The 23,328-nt window shown below is 44.3% G+C and overlaps 1 protein-coding gene across 1 annotated transcript in view; it reads left to right on the forward strand.

The window, feature by feature from the left end:
* The window catches only part of CPM (carboxypeptidase M), a 115,096-nt gene that overhangs the window by 17,639 nt on the left and 74,129 nt on the right, over window positions 1-23,328 (forward strand). The window contains exon 2 of the mRNA XM_040409742.1: window positions 5,070-5,229. Within this exon, the coding sequence (XP_040265676.1) occupies window positions 5,070-5,229 (160 nt within the window). The remainder of the gene's footprint in view (window positions 1-5,069; window positions 5,230-23,328) is intronic.

The raw sequence follows: 23,328 nt of genomic DNA on the forward strand, positions 1-23,328 counted from the left end.
GGACCAGGCACACGTCTCTTATCTGCCACACGCTTATATCTCTCACTCATGCTCTTTAGATTATCCTGAATCTTTTGCCAAATAGATGACAAAGACGAGGAGAATCTGTCCTCATCAGGTAAACCAGAAGACCCCTCTCCCGAGAAAGTCCCAAACTGCGGATGAAACCCATATGCACCAAAAAATTGTGACTTATCAGAGGACTCCTGACGACGGTTATTTAAAGCAAACTCAGCAAGGGACAAAAAAGAACACCAATCCTCCTGATTCTCCGCCACAAAACAGCGCAGATATGTCTCCAGATTCTGATTGACGCGCTCCGTCTGGCCATTCGACTGCGGGTGGAAAGCAGAAGAGAATGACAACCGAACCCCCAAGCGAGAACAGAAAGCCTTCCAGAATCTGGAAACAAACTGCGGGCCCCAATCAGAGACTATGTCTGAAGGAATACCATGCAATTTGACAATGTGGTCAATAAATGCCTGCGCCAGCGTCTTAGCATTGGGCAAACCAGGAAAAGGGATAAAATGCACCATTTTGCTAAAACGGTCCACCACCACCAGAATCACAGTCTTCCCCGAGGAACGAGGCAAGTCCATTATGAAGTCCATGGACAGATGTGTCCAAGGACGGGAAGGAATGGGCAAAGGGAGGAGAGGACCTGATGGCCGTGAATGAGGGACTTTGGCACGAGCGCAAGTCTCGCAAGCTGCCACAAAACCCTCAACCGACTTACGAAGCGCAGGCCACCAGAATCTCCGAGCGATGAGATCCAGTGTGGCTCTTGCCCCCGTGTGCCCAGCAAGGACCGTATCGTGGTGTTCTTTAAAAATCTTGTGTCTCAAAGCGAGAGGCACAAACAACCTCCCAGGAGGACAAAGATCAGGAGCTTCTGACTGGGCTGCCTGCACCTCTGCCTCCAATTCAGGAAAAAGAGCAGAGACCACCACACCTTCAGCCAAAATGGGACCCGGGTCTTCAAAATTCCCACCTCCCGGAAAACAACGTGACAGGGCATCTGCCTTCACATTCTTAACCCCAGGGCGGAACGTGACAACAAAATTAAACCTTGAAAAGAACAAAGACCATCTGGCCTGTCTCTGGTTCAGACGCTTGGCTGACTCCAAGTAGGCCAGATTTTTATGGTCAGTAAACACGGTAATAGGGTGTCTGGCTCCCTCTAGCCAATGGCGCCATTCCTCAAAAGCCAACTTGATGGCCAACAATTCCCTATCTCCCACATCATAATTTCTCTCTGCGGAGGAGAGTTTCTTCGAGAAAAAGGCACACGGTTGCCATTTGGCAGGAGAGGAACCCTGAGACAAGACAGCACCCACCCCTACCTCAGAAGCATCAACCTCAACTATGAAGGGTAACGAAATATCAGGTTGTACCAGGATGGGAGCGGAAGCAAAACTCTCCTTGATATTAGAAAAGGCCTTACGCGCCTCTACCGACCAGGAAGAAAAATCTACCCCCTTTCTGGTCATATCAGTGAGTGGTTTAACAACAGAGGAATAATTCAAAATAAATTTCCTGTAATAATTGGCAAAGCCCAAAAAACGCATCAGCGCCTTCTGATTCTCAGGAAGCTCCCACTCAAGCACAGCGCGGACCTTCTCGGGGTCCATGCGAAAACCAGAAGCGGAGAGAAGAAACCCCAGAAATTGAATTTCTGGAACTGCAAACACACATTTTTCCAGTTTTGCGTATAATTTATTCTCCCGCAGAATGAGCAAGACCTGACGTAAGTGTTCCTTATGAGTCTTGAAATCAGGAGAAAAAAATCAAAATGTCATCCAAATACACTAATACAAATTTTCCCATTAAATGATAAAAAATGCTGTTCACGAAATGCTGAAAAACGGCTGGGGCATTCATCAAACCAAAAGGCATAACCAAATTCTCAAAATGGCCCTCAGGGGTATTGAAAGCCGTCTTCCATTCGTCTCCTTCTCTGACCCTGACCAGGTTGTATGCCCCTCTTAGGTCTAATTTGGAAAAGACTTTAGCCCCAACAACCTGGTTAAACAGGTCCGGGATCAGAGGAAGCGGATAAGGATCACGAATAGTGATACTGTTCAGCTCCCTGAAATCCAGACAAGGTGTTATAGAACCATCTTTTTTCTTAACAAAGAAAAATCCAGCGGCAACAGGTGACTTCGAGGGTCGTATGTGTCCTTTTCTCAGACTCTCAGAGATATAAGCACGCATAGCGACCCTCTCAGGTTGGGAGAGATTGTATAAACGAGATTAGGCAGCTTGGCGCCTGGGATGAGATTAATAGGGCAATCATACTCCCTGTGCGGAGGCAAATCCTGAACTCCACTCTCAGAGAAGACATCCGAAAATTCAGAGAGGAAAGGTGGTACAGTCTTAGTAGAAATCTCAGAAACAGATGTTATGAGGCAATTCTCTCTGCAAAAGTCACTCCAACCATTTATTTGCCTCGCTTGCCAATCAATGGTGGGGTTATGTTTAGTGAGCCAGGGTAGTCCCAACACTAGAGGAGTAGGCAAACCGCTAAGGACGAAACATGACACATCCTCAACATGAGCATCACTCACAATTAAACGGATATTGTGAACTATGCCCTTTAATGATTTCTGAGAAAGTGGAGCGGAATCAATAGCAAAAACAGGAATATCCTTTCCCAAAGTGCATACCTGGAAACCATGAGCTATTGCAAATTGATTATCAATGAGATTGACAGCTGCTCCACTATCCACAAAAATCTCACAAAAAATGCTCTTGCTCTCTAGCGCCACCCTAGCAGGTAGGACAAAACGGGAACTACAAGCAAACGGAAAACCTTCAATTTCCGCCTCAACCCTGCCAATAGTAACAGACGGAACATTTTTAAAAGATTTTTTTCCTTTTTGTCTCTTTATTACTCCCAGAAAACTGCCTGTATCTCCTAGAGGGACAAACATTTGCCAAATGATTTATACCTCCACAACAAAAACAAACCCTCCCATGCGGGCTGAATCTTCTATTGTCTGAGGCAATCAACCCCAGCTGCATGGGTTCCTGCTCAGAAGGGGCTGACAGTGACTGAGACCCCTGCGCACAGAATGAGACCGCTGCACTGTCCCGGGACTGAGTATGACAGGAAGGAGAGATCTCTCCTCTCTCACTAAGACGCCTGTCAATACGAACGGCCTGAGACATAGCAGAGTCCAGGGAGATTGGCCTCTTATGAAAGGCAAATGCATCTTTCAATCCCTCTGAAAGACCCTGGCAGCGTTCAGCCAAAAGTGAAACCGGATCCATGCTTGAGACGGTTTTGGCGGCTTATAATGTCACGGATGGTGTACAGGAAACAAGACAATACAATATAAACAATGACTCACTGGATCCACAACTAAGGAACAAAAGGGAGACACCTGCATGAGACCTGCCGCTCTCCCGTATTGCTCAGCCTATGCTCCCGTATTGCTCACCCCAAAGGTGGATGGGCGCATATCCATGTACCTCGACTATCTTACACCTGAAGACCCTACAATAGTGAGGGGATACGACCACCGGCTCCCTACACAGACACGGAGGGAGTCAGGGTCACCTGGATCCAGAAAACAGAAAATCATAAATACATAAACAGCACTTATCTTGCAGACGACTGGGGACTGTGGACTGAGAACTAGGAACAGCATGCGCACACACTCCAGGAAGTTGTATAAGCCGCACACTACTGCATTCTGGGGAGGAACTTAAAGGGCAGCAATCAGTCCAACTGCATGACAGCTGAGATAGACTAACGAGATGAGGAACTCAACCAAAACAAAGAAATTCAAGGAGGAGGATCTGAAAGGCTCCTGTCAGAGCTTCTCAGCAGTCTGGCTGTGACAATTATGCAGACATCAGACCCACTGGATCTTCAAGAACCAAGTGGGTCTGGGTCAAAAAAATGTGAAAAAGTAAAAATCAAAAAACACATTTATCATTGATTTAAAAAAATAAAATAAAAAATTCCCTACACATGTTTGATATCACCGCGTCCGTAACGACCTGATCTATAAAATGGTCATGTTACTTTACCCGCACGGTGAACGCCATAAAAAAAAAAAAAACTATGATGAAATTGAAATTTTATCCACCTTACTTCCCAAAAAAGGTAATAAAAGTGATAAAAAAAAGTGCTGGTCGGCCCTGACTGATTCACGCGCATAACAAAACACAAGATGCATATTAAAATATATAACCCTATATATCTCTGCTGCACTGGGCTCTGCTGATGTCTGTCTGTGTGATCTTTTCGTTATGTTTATTTCCATTGGTGGGGCAGTGACATCCTAAATAACCAATCCCTCCCTCACAACCCCTTTGGCAGGCTTTTCATTGGTGGCAGTGGCTGGCCAGCACCATAGTTGGAAGGAAGGAGCGCTCTCCTTCCTTCCTGCTCTGCCACCTGAAGTTGAGTGTGATGTGCGCGTCCCGCGCGCATGCGCCTAGCATCTTTCCTCGTCTGTATTGCCACGGCCCAGCAAACAATCATCCAGGGCCCGGTCCTGAGCCACGGACCGGTGGTTGGGGACCACTGACATAGAGCACCTGACTGGGAAATTGCAATTTAAAGGGGTTGTCCGGGTTCAGAGCTGAACCCGGACATACCCTTAATTTCACCCAGGCAGTACCCCTGATGTTAGCATCGGAGCATCTTATGTCCCAATGCGCTCCCTTGCCCTGCGCTGGATTGCGCAGGTAAAGGGCTCTTTTGTGTGATCGGTGACGTTTTACAGGCTAGGGCAGCGCTAAATCCCGCCCATCAGTGGCGGTGACGTCACCCGGCTTCCTGCAGCCCCATGGAGAGCCTGGTAAGTCACTGGAACTCTGGAAAATGCCCTTGCCCTGCACGATTTAGCGCAGGGCAAAGGAGCGCATCGGATCATAAACTGCTCCGATGCTCAAGTCAGGGGGGCTGCCTGGGTGAAAATGGAGGTATGTCCGGGTTCAGCTCTGAACCCGGACAACCCCTTTAAGATGTCATCAGTCAATGAGTAGTTAGATTCTAAGAAGTTATGGAACCCCATAACTGCTTGTGATCAATTACTGTCACCTCTCTGTTACAGGCTGCTGTGTCCCTCATGTGGCTGAGGATTCTCCCTCTCTTTGCACAAAGTCTAGATTTTACCTACCACAATTCTCAACAGTTAGCAACTGTTCTGAAGAACTTCAGTGCAAACTACCCATCAATCACATATCTTCACAGTATCGGGAAGTCAGTGGAAGGTAAGATCACTTCATTTCTGCCCTTGTTTGCCTTGATAAGGTGCGTAATGAGATGTGTGTGTGTGTGTGTGTGTATATATATATATATATATATATATATATATATATATATAATTTTAAAGGGGTTGTCCAATCCTGTCTAAATAAGGCTATGTTCACACCACGCCAGGACTTGCAGTGGCTTTGTCGTGTGACTGCAGCTGGACTCCCATTCACGTGCCAGGTTTACTGCAGCTCAACTGGCATTTACTAGCATGGGAGCTGGGCTGCAATAACCCGGCACGGCCGCTGCACATTGTACGGAGCTGGCAGCAGCTGGTTGGTTGCGGTGACCCCACCGATCTGATATTGATGACCTATCATAAGCCAAATCCTACCCTACCCTAAAGTTCCCAGCATATAAGTAAACGTACCTATAAGTTTCCATTCACCCAAAAGAGTGTCCCTTTGTCCTTTATTTGCTCAATATATGATATATTTATCTTTTTTTTTTTTTCTTTCATCTCTGTGGGTGTTCTGGACATAGCTGAGCGCTGTACTCTTCAGAACTCCCATAGAAATGAATGGAGTGGCTGAACGCATGTGTGACCGGCTGCTTCATTCATTTCAGGGGGGCTGCAGGGGATACTGGGCCCCCACAGATCTGATAGTTATCCCCTGTCCTGTGGATAGGGGATAACTTATAACAACGGAATACCCTTTTTAAAGGCAATTTGCTCATTGGGCACCGATTTCATGTTTTATGCTGACCTAAAAATCATTCTTTTCTGGCATAAAATACACTCTTGTCATCGGGCATCTTCATCTCGCTTACAATGATCCTATATATGAAAAAAGCAATTAATGTCTCAATTTGGCTGCATGTGTGAAAGGACCTTTTTAGATGGTCAGATCTCTGCTCGTTAATGAGTGCCGGTCGACATGCTGCATAATATCGCTAGTTAAGTGGTGTTCACATATGGCCACCTTCGTGCATATGGGGACAAACAATTGTTAACACGATCGCTTGGTCCCATACGGATTTTATTTGTCAGCAGCACATCGCCTGTTTACATAGGTCAATATTCTGCTGACAAATGATGACTTTTAGTGCCACATAACAGATGCCATCACCTGACAAACAAGCTAGTCTGAGTGTTTAGTGGAATGTTTAGTGTATCATAAACTTATACAACTTTATAATTTCCCTTGATTCCATTCAGAGGGTAAAACATCATTTATAAAGGGGTTGTCTGGGCTACAGATATTGGATAGGTCATCGATTATCATATAGAGGGCAGGGCCACTTCATTTGGTGCACCATCGCTCCACTAGTAACACTGCCCAGGCCTCCCTTTCTTGTTTCACTCAGTCCCGAAGAGCTGGTAGCAATGACACAGGGGAAGCAAGGTGCTCCAGACAGAACAACCCCACTCCTGGTGCTCCAAAAAACTTCATAAAAATAAAAAGAAGCATTTTTCATGATAAGGAGCCATTCACACGTCCGCAAAATGGGTCTGCATCCGTTCCACAATCTTGTGGAACGGGTGCGGACCCATTAATTTTCAATGGGGCGGCAAAAGATGCGGACAGCACAGTGTGCTGTCCACATCCGCACTTCCGTTCTGCGGCTCTGCAAAAAAAAAGCACGTCCTATTCTTGTCGGCAGCCACGGACAAGAAAAGGCATTTCTATCGTAGTCCGTGTTTTGTGGACCGCAAAACAGTTGTGGACGTGTGAATGGACCCTTAGAGGACCAGATTTTCACAAGAAATGGTACAAAGTATAATAATGTTTTGAAGCACCTACCGTACATGGCAGTATGCTTACTATAAAACTTTATTTTTGGGCGGTAACAGACTCTCTTAAAAGGAAACCTGTCACTAGAGTTTTGGTGATTAATGTGGTTATCCCATGATTCATGCAACAATTGAAAATCAGACATCATATAGCACATGACAATCCCTTTCTAACAAAGCTAGAACCAGTCCTGTACCTCACATGGATCCAGAGATCTCCCCATCCATTTCCCCAATTGTTCTGCTAGATTTATTTCAAGCTGGAAGGGGCATGTCCTTTCTCAGGGGGTATGCCCTTTCTGCTGTAGCTCTTTTCCTATAACTGCCACAGTTTGTAACAGAAGATATGGCTGGTGACAGTTGAAGATGTAAAGTGAGCATGTGTGACCATCTCAGTGAGGTGGACAGAGTAATAAGGAAAAGAACAAATAGCAGCTGGTGCTATACAAATACATTTTATTGAGTTACCCAGGGGCTATACAAATTTTTTTATTACATGCAATTACAAAAGTATTTAGAGGCATGTGCCGGTTTGAAAAATGTGGAATAATGTCTTTAAACTGACACCATGATGTAATAGTGCTTGTTAACAACGTTATAGTAACATAGTTTATAAGGCTGAGAAAAGACATCTGTCCACCCAGTTCGGCCTGTCATCCTGCAAGTTCATCCAGAGCGAGGTAAAAAAAAATATTGGAGGTCGAAGCCAATTTTCCCCTCTCAAGGGGAAAAAATTCCTTCCCGACTCCAATCAGAATAACTCCCTGGATCAACGACCCCTCTCTAGTAGCTCCAGGCAGGCTGTGTGTGAGGCTGGCTGTGATAGGTGAAAACTCTTGCTGTGTGAGAAGCTGGCTATGATTGGTCTAGACTTCTGCCCAGCAACAACAGATTAACACTATGCTTTCTGTTTCTGCTGTGTCACTGAGCTTACCTTACATTACAAAATTAATCTTAAAGGCATATCTTTTCTGTTTCTGTGATCACAATATACAGTCAGGTCCATAAATATTGGGACATTGACACAATTCTAGTATTTTTGGCTCTATACACCACCACAATGGATTTGAAATGAAACGAACAAGATGTCCTTTAACTGCAGACTCTTAGCTTTAATTTGAGGGTATTTACATCCAAATCAGGTGAACAGTGTGGGAATTACAACAGTTTGCATATGTGCCTCCCACTTGTTAAGGGATCAAAAGTAATGGGACAGAATAATAATCATAAATCAAACTTTCACTTTTTAATACTTGGTTGCAAATCCTTTGCAGTCAATTACAGCCTGAAGTCTGGAAAGCATAGACCTCACCAGACGCTGGGTTTCATCCCTGGTGATTCTCTGCCAGGCCTCTACTGCAACTGTCTTCAGTTCCTGCTTGTTCTTGGGGCATTTTCACATCAGTTTTGTCTTTAGCAAGTAAAATGCATGCTCAATCGGATTCAGGTCAGGGGATTGACTTGGCCATTGCATAACATTCCACTTCTTTCCCTTAAAAAACTCTTTGGTTGCTTTTGCAGTATGCTTTGGGTCATTGTCCATCTGCACTGTGAAGCGCCGTCCAATGAGTTTTGAAGCATTTGGCTGAATATGAGCAGATAATATTGCCTGAAACACTTCAGAATTCATCCTGCTGCTTTTGTCAGCAGTCACATCAATAAATACAAGAGAACCAGTTCCAGTTGCAGCCACACATGCCCACGCCATGACACTACCACCACCATGCTTCACTGATGAGGTGGTATGCTTAGGATCATGAGCAGTTCCTTTCCTTCTCCATACTCTTCTCTTCCCATTACTCTGGTACAAGATGATCTTGGTCTCATCTGTCCATAGGATGTTGTTCCAGAACTGTGAAGGCTTTTCTAGATGTCGTCTGGCAAACTCTAATCTGGCCTTCCTGTTTTTGAGGCTCACCAATAGTTTACATCTTGTGGTGAACCCTCTGTATTCACTCTGAAGTCTTCTCTTGATTGTAGACTTTGACACACATACACCTACCTCCTGGAGAGTGTTCTTGATCTGGCCAACTGTTGTGAAGGGTGTTTTCTTCACCAGGGAAAGAATTCTTCTGTCATCCACCACAGTTGTTTTGCGTGGTCTTCCGGGTCTTTTGGTGTCACCGGTTCGTTCCTTCTTTTTAAGAATGTTCCAAATAGTTGTTTTGGCCACTCCTAATGTTTTTGCTATCTCTCTGATGGGTTTGTTTTTTCAGCCTAATGATGGCTTGCTTCACTGATAGTGACAGCTCTTTTGGATCTCATCTTGAGAGTTGACAGCAACAGATTGCAAATGGCACATTTGAAATGAACTCTGGACCCTCTATCTGCTCATTTTAATTGGGATAATGAGGGAATAAAACATACCTGGCCATGGAACAGCTGAGAATCCAATTGTCCCATTACTTTTAGTCCCTTAACAAGTGGGAGGCACATATGCAAACTGTTGTAATTCCTACACTGTTCACCTGATTTGGATGTAAATACCCTCAAATTAAAGCTGACAGTCTGCAGTTAAAGCACATCTTGTTTGTTTCCTTTCAAATCCATTGTGGTGGTGTAAAGAGCCATAAATGTTAGTATTGTGTCTATGTCCCAATATTTATGGACCTGGCTGTATATAACAGTAATATGACATCCAAAACATGAAGTCACAGTAAATAACTCTGCTTTTGTCTTTAACACAAACATAGGAACTGTATTTAGGCTTTTGGCAGGTCTAGCTGTATACACATATAAGCTATACTAGCAACCTAGGACAGGTCTTGGCTGGCTAGCTACACCCCATATTGATGACCTATCCTGAGGATGGGCCATCAATATCAAAATGTATGAAAACCCCTTTAAAGTGAATTAAGCTGAGCTGCAATACCAGACACAACCTGTAGAATATTGTGGCAGCGTTTTTGAAGAAGGTGTCCATGAGCTGCATGCTGTATGTAAGATGGTTGCAATATGGTCTATGTATAAACCACCTTTTTTCAAAGCCACTATTAATATAACGTAGGCTTCATAGGATTTCATATATAATCACCCTGAAATATCTAGTTTTACACCACTGCTTTGAGGAGTGCATAGAGAAATAAGTGAAGGGTGACATGCTGCTATGACAGCAAGATGACGTATGTGCACAAAGGTGATTCTCTATTCAATACTGTCTTTTAGAAGTCAGCACCTGTAAGGTGCACACAATGACTGACACAATTTTTCTGTGTGCAATTTGTGAGATACAGTATATACTTAACGAGAAGATGATCTTCCTGCAATCAAACTTCAGGCAAGTCAGTGACTCGCAGTACAGTACTGTTTACATGGAAATCGGTGTAAATAGCTATGTCCCCAGAGCCTCCGACATGGATGCTTATGACACCAGCAACCCTAAAGGCTGTATTAGATTAAACAATCCTGCAGGCGATTGTCGAGATGGAAACGTTCCTTCCCAGCAATCGCCAGCTCGTCATCAGAGTAGACCACTGCTATTACATGCAGTGATCTCCTCCACAGTATGGAGAGAAGAGATCGCTAATGCCATCGCTCGTCCCCATACAGAATCATTGTTTGCTGGCAGCAGATCGTGATTACACAGCACTATCTGCCATGGCAATCGATGATTTTTTAAATCTGTTGAAAGATTCAAATTACCATAATCGGCGGCAGTATTACACTGCCAGATCATCGCTAATGAGCGTTTGTTAACGATGAACTGGGCGACTATTGGCCAGTGTAATACAGTGCTTAGTGTCTGAGCTGCTTTTAGTGGCATAATTTTGGCATTTCATGTATTTAAAAATGTGAGCACTTTGCACCCTTTGTTACAACTTCTACTGATCGATTCAACAGTATATGCTTTCTACTGTGTTATACATCACAGGTAATATTCATCACCTTTCTCTAGCTACTTTCACATATGCATTTTGCATTCTGGTTTTGAGATCTGGCACAGGATCTCAAAACCGGGGCAAAACGCTTCTGTTTTGTCCACATTCATTGTCAATGGGGACAAAACAGAACAAACCAGATCAGGGTGCATTCTGTTCCAGTTTGTTCAGTTTTTTGACCTACTGGATCTCAAAACCGAAATGCAAAGCGCATATGTGAAAGTAACCTCTGTAAGGTGAAAGTTTTTAATTTTTTAACAAAAATAACAAATAAAACTCTTAAATAAATTTAGTGTTTTGTTGTGGCATCCAAAAACACTGGAAAAAAAAAGAATTGATGTGTCTATTCTAGCCACAATTTCCTGTTGGTAGCCACATACAGGTTGGCCGCTTTGAAAGGGGTTTGTCCACAGGGGTATTCTGCTGTTTCTGCAGTTTAGAATGCCATAGAAGTGTGAGGGTCAGCCTCGGGTTTCTGCAGTCGACTCCATGCAAAAATACACATTATACATTTCAGACAGCCATTTTTTGAACAACTTTTTTAATGGTCTGTGAAGGTTGTTTTCATGGGTAACTGTGCCATAAGTTAAAACAAAAATAAATGCTAATAAATCTCGTGATCTGATCTAGTCTGGGCTTCCATTGACGGAATGCACATCTGTCATTCAGCATGAATGACTTTTAACCCTGTTGCAGCCAGGGGTGTTTGGACACACTCTGGTAGCCAGGACACTTTTTGCAGGTTTGACATGTATAAATAAAAATTTAATTATGAAATAAAAATTCATACAAACTACCCCATAACCATATAGTTTCTGAAAGTAGACACCTGATACATTGTCCAAATGCCTCTCCTTTTCTCCCTGCAGCCTGTCGGCATGTTCCCCTGTGCCATTCCCCCCTCCTCCCCCACACTGGCTGAGATCACAGCCAGCTGAAGTGGAGGAAAGCTGCTTTAACCTGATATATTTCAGGCTGTTTTAAGATCTAAGCATTAAAACAAGACCAGGATCATGTGCTAGCTGCCACAGAATCTCAAGAGACAAGGCTCAAGAGGACCTAAACCAGGGGTCATCAACCTTTGGCACTTCAGCTGTTGTGAAACTACAATTCCCAGCATGCTCCATTAATTTCTGTGAGCGTTCTGAGAATGACAGAGCAAGTATGAATGCTAGGAGTTGTAGTTTCACAACAGCTGGAGTGCCGGAGGTTGATGACCCCTGGTTTAGGTTCTCTTGAGATTCTGTGGCAGCTAGCACATGATCCTGGTCTTGTTTTAATGCTTAGATCTTAAAACAGCCTGAAATATATCAGGTTAAAGCAGCTTTCCTCCACTTCAGCTGGCTGTGATCTCAGCCAGTGTGGGGGACCCGTGTCCTAGACAATAGATTATGCCAGGGTACTGTCCAGCATCAGCAATAATTCAGTTAGAAGAACCACTGCCAGGGACTCTGGAGTCTCTGGATTAGAATTTTGACATGGTATCACTAACATTGTTCTTCTGTGTGAAGACTGAGAAAAAAGACCAGAGAAAACCGAATGACTGTAATGTCTGTCATGAGCTGACAGCAGCAGTGATGCAAGCTATTTAAAGGAGCTGCCCAGACTCTACACCATAAAAATAGTTGGAAATGTCTAATGATTCATTGATTTTTCATTTGTAAAGCGAAATAAAAATAATAAAAAAAATAAAAATTAGCAGAAAGGTATAGTAAATCTAAATCTAGGTCCATGCAAGGGACAAAGGGGGTCATTAACTAAGCTGAAATACGCCTAAATTAGACATAACACACCCTTTACAGTGAAAAAACAAAGGTTTCTAGGTATGCTGCTATGTGCATACTTATTTATGTATGTTCGTAGCACATTCTTTTTGTAGTTATTTTTGTTGCAGCAAATATACAAGGTATGGACAACAAATGGAAATACCACATCAAGTAAACTGGTTAAGTCAGGAAATCAAAGGCATGCACATAGGTGAACACTAACTAACAATATATAATTTCCAGAGCTTTAAAAGAGTTGCTATCACAGAGAATCTATCATGGGCGAACAGCAGTGTACTAAAAGATAGGCATTTGATGTGGTTGGCCTTTTGTATAATGGACAGTGAAGCATTGACGCTCCAGCTGAAGCCACCCTGGTACAGTCAGCTGAAGCCACCCTGGTACAGTCAGCTGAAGGCACCCTGGTACAGTCAGCTGAAGGAACAAAGGAGAACAGGACTGAAGGAGCTCCTGTCACAAAACTACAGATATATGTTGTGGCGAAACCAACCTCGCCACTGGGTTTTGGAGGGGCCTGGCTACCAGCCTCTGGCCCCAGGATTATGGGCCCTCTCATCAGCCAGGCTTCCTTTGTTCACAAAGGACTTGTACTAACTTGAACCCCTGGTCTAATTCGTGCCATTTTGGGATGTTAAATGACTATGTGTATTGAAAAGGGTGGGACATTGTATACGCAGAGTAGTGAGGTCTGTTCCATTGTCTCTCTGTGTGTATTGGCGATGTCCTTTGTCCTGAGAGATAATTGAATTACGTCTCGGTTGTCTCCAGGACAGAAGACATTCTGTATTCTCCTGCCTGTGATGATTGCATCAACCCAGAGTGAGGTAATTGGATCACGGGCAGAGGGGAGGATTTTGTGTGGGAGTGTCTGAGTGTATTGTACGTGGTTATTGGCTGTTTTTACAAAACCCTGTGGGTGGTAACCTTGTTGAAAAATGTGAATAAATCAATGCTTGTGTGCTCAAATAAAGAGTTCCTGTTTTACCCTTTACCATGTTGAGGCTGGTGTTTGGGTAACTGATCGACACTGGGGGATTGCTATACGCTGAAGATTTTGCTATACTCCTCTGGCATAACTACTAGCTCTTGTAAGAGCTGTTCCTGCTCTCGGGATTTGGGAGAGGTTCCCCGCCTGGAGCCTTGTCGTAGGTCCAGGGTGGGTAGGAGACGGTGAGACCTCAACCAAGCTTCGGCGGTTCGTGGGGTCTGCAGCGCTTACGGTGTCAAGTGGAGTGCTTGGGGACCTCGGGAAGCGCTAGGAGCCACTATCAACGGAGGTACCTGGTCAGGGTGCTAGGAGATCTGTTACATATGTAATGAGTCAAAGTGAACTGCCTTGGAAATTATAACATCATATGCTAGATGTGGACATTAGTTTCAATAAAAAGGGCACTATAGTGGATGGTGGGGAAAACTACATTTTTGTGCAGTCAAGTTACAGTGAGGAACAGAAGTATTTGAACACCCTGCGAGTTCTCCCACTTAGAAATCATAGAGGGGTCGGAAATTCACACTGTAGGTGGTATAAAAAAAAAATCAGGAAATCACATTGTATGATTTTTAAAGAATTTATTTGTCTTGCACTGCTGAACATAAGTATTTGAACACCTGAGAAACAGCAAGAATTCTGGCTCTCAAATACCTGTTACTGTGCCTTTTTTTTTTTTTTCAAAATATTTTTATTCAGGGAAACAACAATAAGCAGCGTACAGATGTAGAAGAGACACTTAGCAGACACATATGCCATTTTAGAATACATGTACAATAAAGTGTCACATATAGCATAAGGTAATCACATTTCCAAATTTTCTATTTTCTCCCTCCCCCTCCCATGAACCTTTATCACCCCAACTGTGTGCCCAACGTTCGGTCAAGTAAAAGAACTCTCCATCGAAGATGTCTGCACCACCGCAACTCGCCAGTCACTATCTGTCTATATCCCTAAGGAACCACACCTAAACCTCTGATTAGCGAGTGCTACCATCATGCAATACCTGTCTCTAGTGCACCTAACGTCCCCTTTATCTGTTCTTCCAGATACCATTTAGTGTGGCGGAAAGGCTTCATTACCTCCTGAATTTCCGTAGGAGTTAGAACATGGCTGATAAATTTCTTCCACTTACTGAAGAAGGATTTCGTGGACTTATCCTTATTATTTTCTGCCTCTAGCCTATCCATATAGAGAATACGGTTCATGATGCCCACTGTTTCGTCTAGTGTGGGGATGGTAGGAAATATCCAGTGTCTCAATATAGTTTTTTTACTGCTAGTAATAACAGATGGATACCTTTTTGATATGTGTGGAGTGAGTTATTTCCCCCTTGGTATCCCAAGGTATATAATGAAAAATACAATGTAGTGGAGTCAATTGTACTTCCACTCCCCAGATCTGTTTCATGAGTTCTAGCGCTCCCTTCCATAGGGGAGTTAAAGACGGGCAGCTCCACAGCCCATGCAACAGATTGGCTTTCTGAAGTTGACATTTTGGACACCATCTAAGAGAGTGCACTGGAGCGGCACTGTAAGACAAGTCAAACGCATATGTTGCCTTGTGCAAAATCCTAAAGTGCATTTCCCTCCAAGTCTCATTTCCTGTCGCCTGCCTCACACGCTCCAAACCTTCCCTTAACTTTGGGGTCAACTCTGCTTCCTCCAGCTCAACTTCCCATTTCTGGAATACCTTTGCTTCTATAGGAATCAAATGAGTATTTTGAATTTTCCGGTATAGGTCTGAAAGAGAGCTATTTTGATTTCCCATTAGGGCATCGAACCAAGCTCTCCTTTCCTGGTCTCCCATGGCCAACGACTGAGACCGACAAAAATAACTAATTTGACTATATGGGAGAAAGTGCGAGGGAGGCAAATTCAGCCACCTGTCAAGTTCTTCTATCTTTCTGATTAGCGGGCCGTAGTTTAATTTATATAGGGACAGTGGACTCCTACCTATTTTAATACCAAGATACGTCAAGTATTGGGGGACTACCTCCACTTCCTGGAGTATAATTGGTGCGTTGCGATCCCTGGTATACCCTTTTAAGTATAACAATTGACTTTTGCTCACATTCACCCGAAAGACTGTCGCCTGCCCGAAATGTTGCAGAGAATCTAAAACTCTTTTTAGATCAGTTTCCGGGGAATTAAGAAAAATTTGTATGCCATCTGCGAAGCAGGTGAGTTTAGTCTCTTTAGCTCCTACCTTAATCCCCTGATATACATTGGAATGTATCAGATTCCAGGGCCAAATTAAAAAGGAGCGGGGATAAGGGGCAACCCTGTCTCGTACCTCTGTGGAGGCGGAAGGGCGTCGACAAAAAACCAGGCAAATGGACTTGAGCCATCGGGCCAGCGTACAATTTGTCAAGAAACGTCCGGAATGGCCCTGCGAAGCCAAAGGCCTCCAGCGTCTTCCTAAGCCAATTCCAGTTCACATTGTCGAAGGCCTTTTCCGCATCCACAGACAGCAGAGCAGGGCAACTAGTTGGGTCCTGACTATGAAAAAGGTGGTAAGACCCCATCTGAGCAACATCTTTACCCAGTTTAGGGATAAGTTTAATATGGGCTAACTTTCCTGTAGACATAATGTCCCCCCAGTGTAGACAGGAGTTAAGCAGCTCTTGTAAAACCGGGGAGGCATCCGCCGTAAGGGCTTTAAAGAACTCCTCCGGGAACCCATCCGGACCCGGTGCCTTTCTGTTACCAAGCGATTTAATGGTACACTGAACCTCCTCAACTGTAATTGGTTTATTCAGGCTATTCAGCATATCCTCTGAAAGTTTGGGGGGAGAGACATTAGCTAGGAGTTCCTCCGCCTGTGACTGGTTAAACCCGTCCTGGGAATAAAGTGCTTCATAATATTTCCTAAAGCACTCGACTATATCTTTTCGGGTTTGTGTGCTTTTCCCCACTATCATCTAATATTGACCTAATGGCAGGATTATAACGTTGTGCGTTGATTAAATTGGCTAGCATTTTACCTGCCTTATTGCCATATTTAAACAGCTTGGCCGAGTGATAATCCATGTGGAGTTTAACTTGTTGCTCTAATTTGTGATTGTAATTGTGTTTTGCCGTTACCCACTTAATCCTTTTCATGTCAGTAGAACTCGCTAAATAAGAGGTGTAAGCCGAACGGACCTAATCAGTGGCATGCTGGAACCCAAGCCATATTTTCAGTTTTCTAGCTGTTGTGTATGAAATAATATTCCCGCGGAGAACCGCTTTTGCCGTGTCCCATAGGAGGCAAGGATTGTCCCGATGGCCCGAATTGTTGTCTAGGAATTCCCTCCACCAGCCTTTCAATCTGTCTAAAAAATCATCGTCCGACATAAGGTAGCTAGGTATGCGCCAAACCCGATCAGTACCTCTGGGGGTGTTTTCGGCAATAGTGATGCACACCGGGGCGTGGTCAGATATCACCATGTCCGTGATCTCAGCCTGAAGGACCTTTTTCGAGAGTTGTGGCGAGGTCAGGGCATAATCAATCCTAGACCAAGACCGGTGTACATGCGAGAAATGTGTGAATTCCCTTTCCACTAGATTCAGGAATCTCCAAATGTCTATCATACCTGTGGACTTAATGAAAGGTTCTAGGGAATACCTCCCACCTCTAATAGGCTGCGTAGATTGGAACTTAGGCTGCGTCTGTTTTCAATCTTCCTCTAGGCTATGTATTGCGTTAAGATCCCCCATGACCAAAATCTGGTTTCCTGCTTCCTGAAGAACTTTGCTTTCCAGGTCTCTATAAAAGGAAGCCTGACCAGTATTAGGTCCGTAAACATTGAATAGGTCTAGTAGACCTGCAGCTGTGGACAATTTAAGATGTATGATCCTGCCCTCCTCGTCACATTCAGTTGAGATTACATCATGACTTACTCGTTTATGTATAAGAATTATCACCCCCGCTTTCCTACTGCAGGATGGGGATCCCAAGACCCAGAGGCGCTGCATGCGCCATAAGTCAGCCTCCCCAGGTGTGTCTCCTGTAGCAATGCAATATCTGCTTTCAATTTCTTAAGGTGTTTGAGGACCATTAGTCTTTTCTGTGGGGCTCTAAGGCCCTTTACATTCCAAGTGACTACTTTTATAAAATGTTCAATATAAAGGGCTTGCAAGGAGCATCACCTGGTGGAGGCTTTCCCCGGTCGCAGATATCAGGTATAGAATGTGCAAAACATCTATGGAGCATGACCGTAAAAGTGGCTAAAAACATTCCCCCCAACCAGTTAACAACAGCATTAACAAAAAAAAGTGGTTTGAGTGTGTGTAACCCACATAAATCCGCCATAAGGCACTTTGGACTTCACTTTTTTCGCACCGAACTGGCGAGTACATTCGGACTCTGTCCCGCCAGATTCCCTCCTGTGTAAACTCATTATGCCGACATCTCCACAACCCATGGATACTAAGCAAATAAAACCCTTCACTCCCTTCTACCCACCCTCCCCCACCCTGCTTCCATTTAAAGGCATTTACAACAACGACCTTCCCCACCTTAACGGTGCAAGGATAAGCAAAGTCCCGGCAGTATCAAGCTGGTAACTCACAAGTTCCAGATACGTGTTTTTCAGCCATAGCCGCCTTCTACAGCAGATGTCAGTCCCAGTCCAAGCGGGATACCTGGCTTAGGGCCTCTCCAGGCCTATTCTGGTAAGTATCACCATGCCTCGGAGTCGATTGACCACCGGAACGACCTCCTCTGGGTGAAGAACGACCTCTGGGCGTTGATATCGAGCTGTCAGAGAAGTCACCATCCTCTAAGGCTTCTGTTGCCTCTCTCGGCGTTAAATAGGTATCAGTTCCTCCATCTTGTTTAAATACGCGTAGGACAGCCGGATAAATGAGAGCAAAGCGGATTTTCTTCTGGACCAGCTGTCTGCAAATCTGAGAAAACGCTCTTCTTCTTTTGGCTACTTCCATAGAATAATCGCTGAACAAAAGGAGCTTATTCCCTCTAACTCTTAGAGGTTGATTCAGGCGTCTGTACTTCCCCAAGATGGCTTCCTTGTCAGCATAGTTAAGGAACTTAGCAATAACCGGCCTCGGTCTGGATGGCTGGCTGTCAACACGTGGTTCTCTGGGGGGGCCAATTCTATGAGCCCTCTCTACAGTAAGCGGCAGCTCAAACCCCAGTGCCTGCGGGAGCTCTGAGGAGCAAAAACCCGCCAAATGATGCGCTGGGATGTCCTCAGGGAGACCCACAATGCGAATATTGCTCCTCCGGGAGCGGTTCTCTAAGTCTTCCACTTTATCCTGCAGGGCCTGGTTAATGCGAACTATTTCTCTTACTTGAGACTGAGTTTTGCATAGCTCATCCTCCAGGGTCCCTGTTCTTTGCTCTAATTCCCGAATATGGGAAGAGTTCTGTGCAATGTCCAGTTGCAATTGTTTCATAGTCCCAGCAATGGTGGATTCCAGCGTGGCTTTAATATCTGGGGCCAGTATTTGCGCAACCGCCAAAGCGATTTCTTTACTGGGGAGCTCCAACTCCTGGAGCTGCAGCGATTGCATCGGGGGGAAGGGGGGGTTGTGAGGAGGAGCGGGTTATTCTCCGCTTTCCCTCCGCCATATTGTCTGATCGCGTCAGAGCCGATTCTCGCGGCAGGAGTGAAGAAGTCAGCTGCAGGGGGCCGTTGCGGACCAGGTATCTGTCCATGAGCCACCCGGTTCAAGTTAGGGGGCGGTGATCCAGCTTCTGGTCCCGGCAAACCCCCGATATGTGGCAGGGTATACGGAGCTCCTCCACCGCACGTACTCACATGTGTGCGCCGGAACCGGAAGTCGTTACTGTGCCTTTTTAAAAAGGCCACCTCTACTCCACTCATTAATCTAACTTAGTAGCACCTTTCTTAGCTCTTTAACCAGCTCAGGACCGCCGTATGCGGGATTGCGTCCTGGCGGCGGCCCTGTTATTTCTCCTGGACGCGCCGGCGGTGCCTCTCACGAGAGGCGAGATTTCCTGTGAACGCGCACACACAGGCGTGTGCGTTCACAGGAACCGAAGGTAAACGAGTGGATCTGCAGCCTGCCAGCGGAAATCGTTCGCTGGCAGGCTGTAGATGCGATTTATTTAATTTTTTAACCCCTGAAGGGTATATTAGACGCTGTTTTGATAACAGCGTCTAATATACCTGCTAACTGGTCCTCTGGTGGTCCCTTTTGCTTGGATCGACCACCAGAGGACACAGGCAGCTCTGTAAGGTAGCACCAAACACCACTACACTACACCCCCCCCCCCCCGTCACTTATTAACCCCTTATTAACCCCTGATCTCCCCATATAGACTCCCTGATCACCCCCCTGTCATTGATCACCCCCCTGTAAGGCTTCATTCAGACGTCCGTATGTGTTTTGCGGATCCACGGCACGCCACCGACTCCTGTGAACTGGACTGAATTGAAACAGCCTCCCAGGAACAGCCGATCACTACCAGAGGATCCAACACTATCAGCGCCGGGAAGGGTAAGTGACCTCTGTAGCCAGAGACAGTGCGGGACGCCGCACTCAGGCACAGAGCATCCCTTTCCTCCACAGCTTGGCATATGGAATACAACAATTAACAGTTACATATTGTCATAAGCTTTGAATTGCAACTATATGTACATGCCTGCAGTTTTTATCAAAAACATATTGAAAAGGTGCAATATCTATCCTCTGCTGAGCGGCGATTGATATCTATAAAATACCGTACAAACTGAGCCACAAGTACACAAAGGGGCACCATTCGATATTAATCCTCTGTTCAGTGATTATTTCCTTATGAAGGACTATCCTACTCATGGATTTTCAATCTTATAAGGCACATCTTTTACTCGATTTTATCCTCTGACCAGTGGCCACTATTATATGAAAAACTGTTTATGAAAGACTTTATGAACATTTTTATCTAGGTACTTTTTCAGGGTATCCATCACTTTCTACCTAGTGGTGATCACCTATTATTCTACATTTTTTACATTTTTATTACTATTTATTAAAAAGGACTTATATATAATTCATTCTATGATTCTGATGACAGTCAGGAAGTCTCACAATGACTTCAGAAGCATCTAGTTTCATATACCAGGACTTGCTTGTCTAAAACAATTGGCCTTTCACTAGGCTGACTGCTATAGCAGACCTCTGGGGAGTGCATAGAGGTTGGGAGTGATAGTTGTGGCTCTAAGGGTGGTGGTAGTACTCACAGATCACAGTGGTGATCTCTAATCTTGGTGTGCAGTGACAGGATGGCACACTCTTTCCGCTCCCGGAGCACACTTTGGTATTGGGGCTCCTGGCTGGTGTTGATTGGGGTGCCCTTGTTCTGTTCCAGTATCTTGCCTTGTGTATTGGTATGCTCCTCCCCCCCCCCCCCCCCCGTTTTCAGGTTTCTAGTTAGTTTAGCCTAGCCATTCCCTGTTTTCCCAGTGATGCCTTGCTCATAGTGTGCTCAGCTTTCTGAGTAGCCTCATCCATCTTCTGAGTTAGGAGTTATTGTTGGCATAATTATTTTACCATCTGGATTACCCTGCAACATCTTGTAATACAATCTCCAGATTAAAAGGCTACTTGATTAACGCCTGGGTGTCTGATACGTAAGCTGTAAGTGGAGAAAGTCAAATTCAACAAGTCACTCCCGTGCGCATAGAGGTTGCTCTACACAGGTGCGTGATTGTATATAGCTGACTTTTGAAACGCCACAGCCCTTGATGCATGGGTGCAAGGCAGGACCAGAGAACGATGGAGACAATGATCGGGCCCATTGTTAGCAATAAATTAAGTATCTTTTTACTAGGTTGATTATAGGGATTGTAGTACAAATAGTAGCAAAAGGCACAGTTCCACATTATGTCAGTGCAACATTCTCCTAATAGCAGAGTATGAACAGCAACAATGATGGTGGTGATGGTACTCCTTGCTAAAGACACTTTTCAGTCTCCTAGCAGAATACAGGCATGCAATAAGGTTCTGGTCAAGTCATTTTACAATTCCTGGGTGGGAAGTGTATTAAAAATACAAAAAGCATTGATAAAGTATATTAACAAAAGTGTTACTATGGCATTAGGAACAGCTTATTAACATTTTATCTGAAAGTTTAGTTACCCTCCAATGCTATGCAAATAGACTACATATTTTAAGTCCAGATATTTTTCCTGAAACCTCCTGTTTTTTAGTAAATGCATGCATTACCCATCAAATAATCAATTACAATACTGGAGTATCTGTTCTTAGAAATTGGAATTTTGCTGTTTTTAATGTATTCCTCCTGGAAATGTATGAATAAATTGACAGCTGGGAATTACCAATATCTCCTCAAAGGAGTTTTTTTCTCATACTAACAAGGGAATGGCAATTCCTAGGTCTCAATTTTTTTAGATATTTCAGGGTTTTTATATGAATAATCAAACATTGTATAACTTGATTTTGGGAGGAGGTTTTACCATCTGGATAACTGTCTTTCCTAAATGACCGCCCTGGTTATTGCCCGTCCTATGTAATAGACTGCCATATGAAAACTACCAGATGCATTTTGGTGTTATCTCAATCATTCTTATATATTTTCTATAATCATTTGATACACCCAGATTAATTCATTTGTTTCACAATCTGGTCTAAATGAAGCATATTTATTTATTTTATGAACCTTATTTATGATTTCTTGTCGAGTGATCCGTTCCACTTTTTCATTTTTGCAGTTTATCATTTGCTAAATCCATGTCACAGTTTCAGGATAATCAAACATTTAATTATACAAAAACAAGCACATGTATGCTACCAATTTGATACCACTGAGGAAGGAGATAACATTGAGAATTTTCGTACTATGTAATACTTGGTCATGGCGACTCCTTAAAAGTAAGACTCTCCAAAATCGTCGGTGCTAAACGCCTCTTGCCCTGGGGGGGATGGTCGCTAGAGCTACTGCTGGATCTCCCTTCCCATGGTCCCACACCTCTATCAAATATCTGGGCATTGGTACTCAATGCTGTCCCAAGTCTCAAAGATTATAGATGGCTGGAAAATCTCTTGGTTTGGACGAGCTAACCTCCTAAAATGATGGTCATCCCAAAATTTCTCTACCTATTCCAAACGCTGCCTGTCTATTTTCCCTAGGCCTTTTTTACGAATGCTCGTATGGGGTTTTTGCAGTTTCTTTGGTGGAAAACTAGTCATAGAATAGCCTATAAGACTCTGACGAAACCTAAGTGGGCCGGGGGAATAGGGCTCGCTGACATAGAAGTGCTCTTTCAGACAGTCTATCTGGCTAGGAAGGTTGACTGGCATCGGGGGACCTTCCCTAAACTGGGTGTTCCCATATAGGAAGCAGTCTCAGGCACTTCACTCAAGGCCTTTTGCTCCTCCAAATCTGTAAACTGCTGCCCTCCTTACTGAATATCACCAAGGCAACCCTCCAGGTATGGGATTCTCTTTGCAAGGTGACACCTATATGGTCACCCCCTTCCCCCATCACTGGAGTGGGAGACCTTCTTGGTCTAACAATCCATATATCACTATCTACCCTTACAAAAGAGTTTAAACGCAAAGAAAATCGAGGATATACTGGTTGATGGCGCTCTACCGGATTTACAGGCGCTGCGTAGTCAGTTTCCCTATATCTCTGTCACACAGTTAACCTATAATCAGATAGCCCTAGGTTTCAGGACATTCCTAAAACTAGGC

The sequence above is a fragment of the Bufo bufo genome, chromosome 1 (genome assembly GCF_905171765.1).
Source record: "Bufo bufo chromosome 1, aBufBuf1.1, whole genome shotgun sequence".
Taxonomy (NCBI): Eukaryota; Metazoa; Chordata; class Amphibia; order Anura; family Bufonidae; genus Bufo; species Bufo bufo.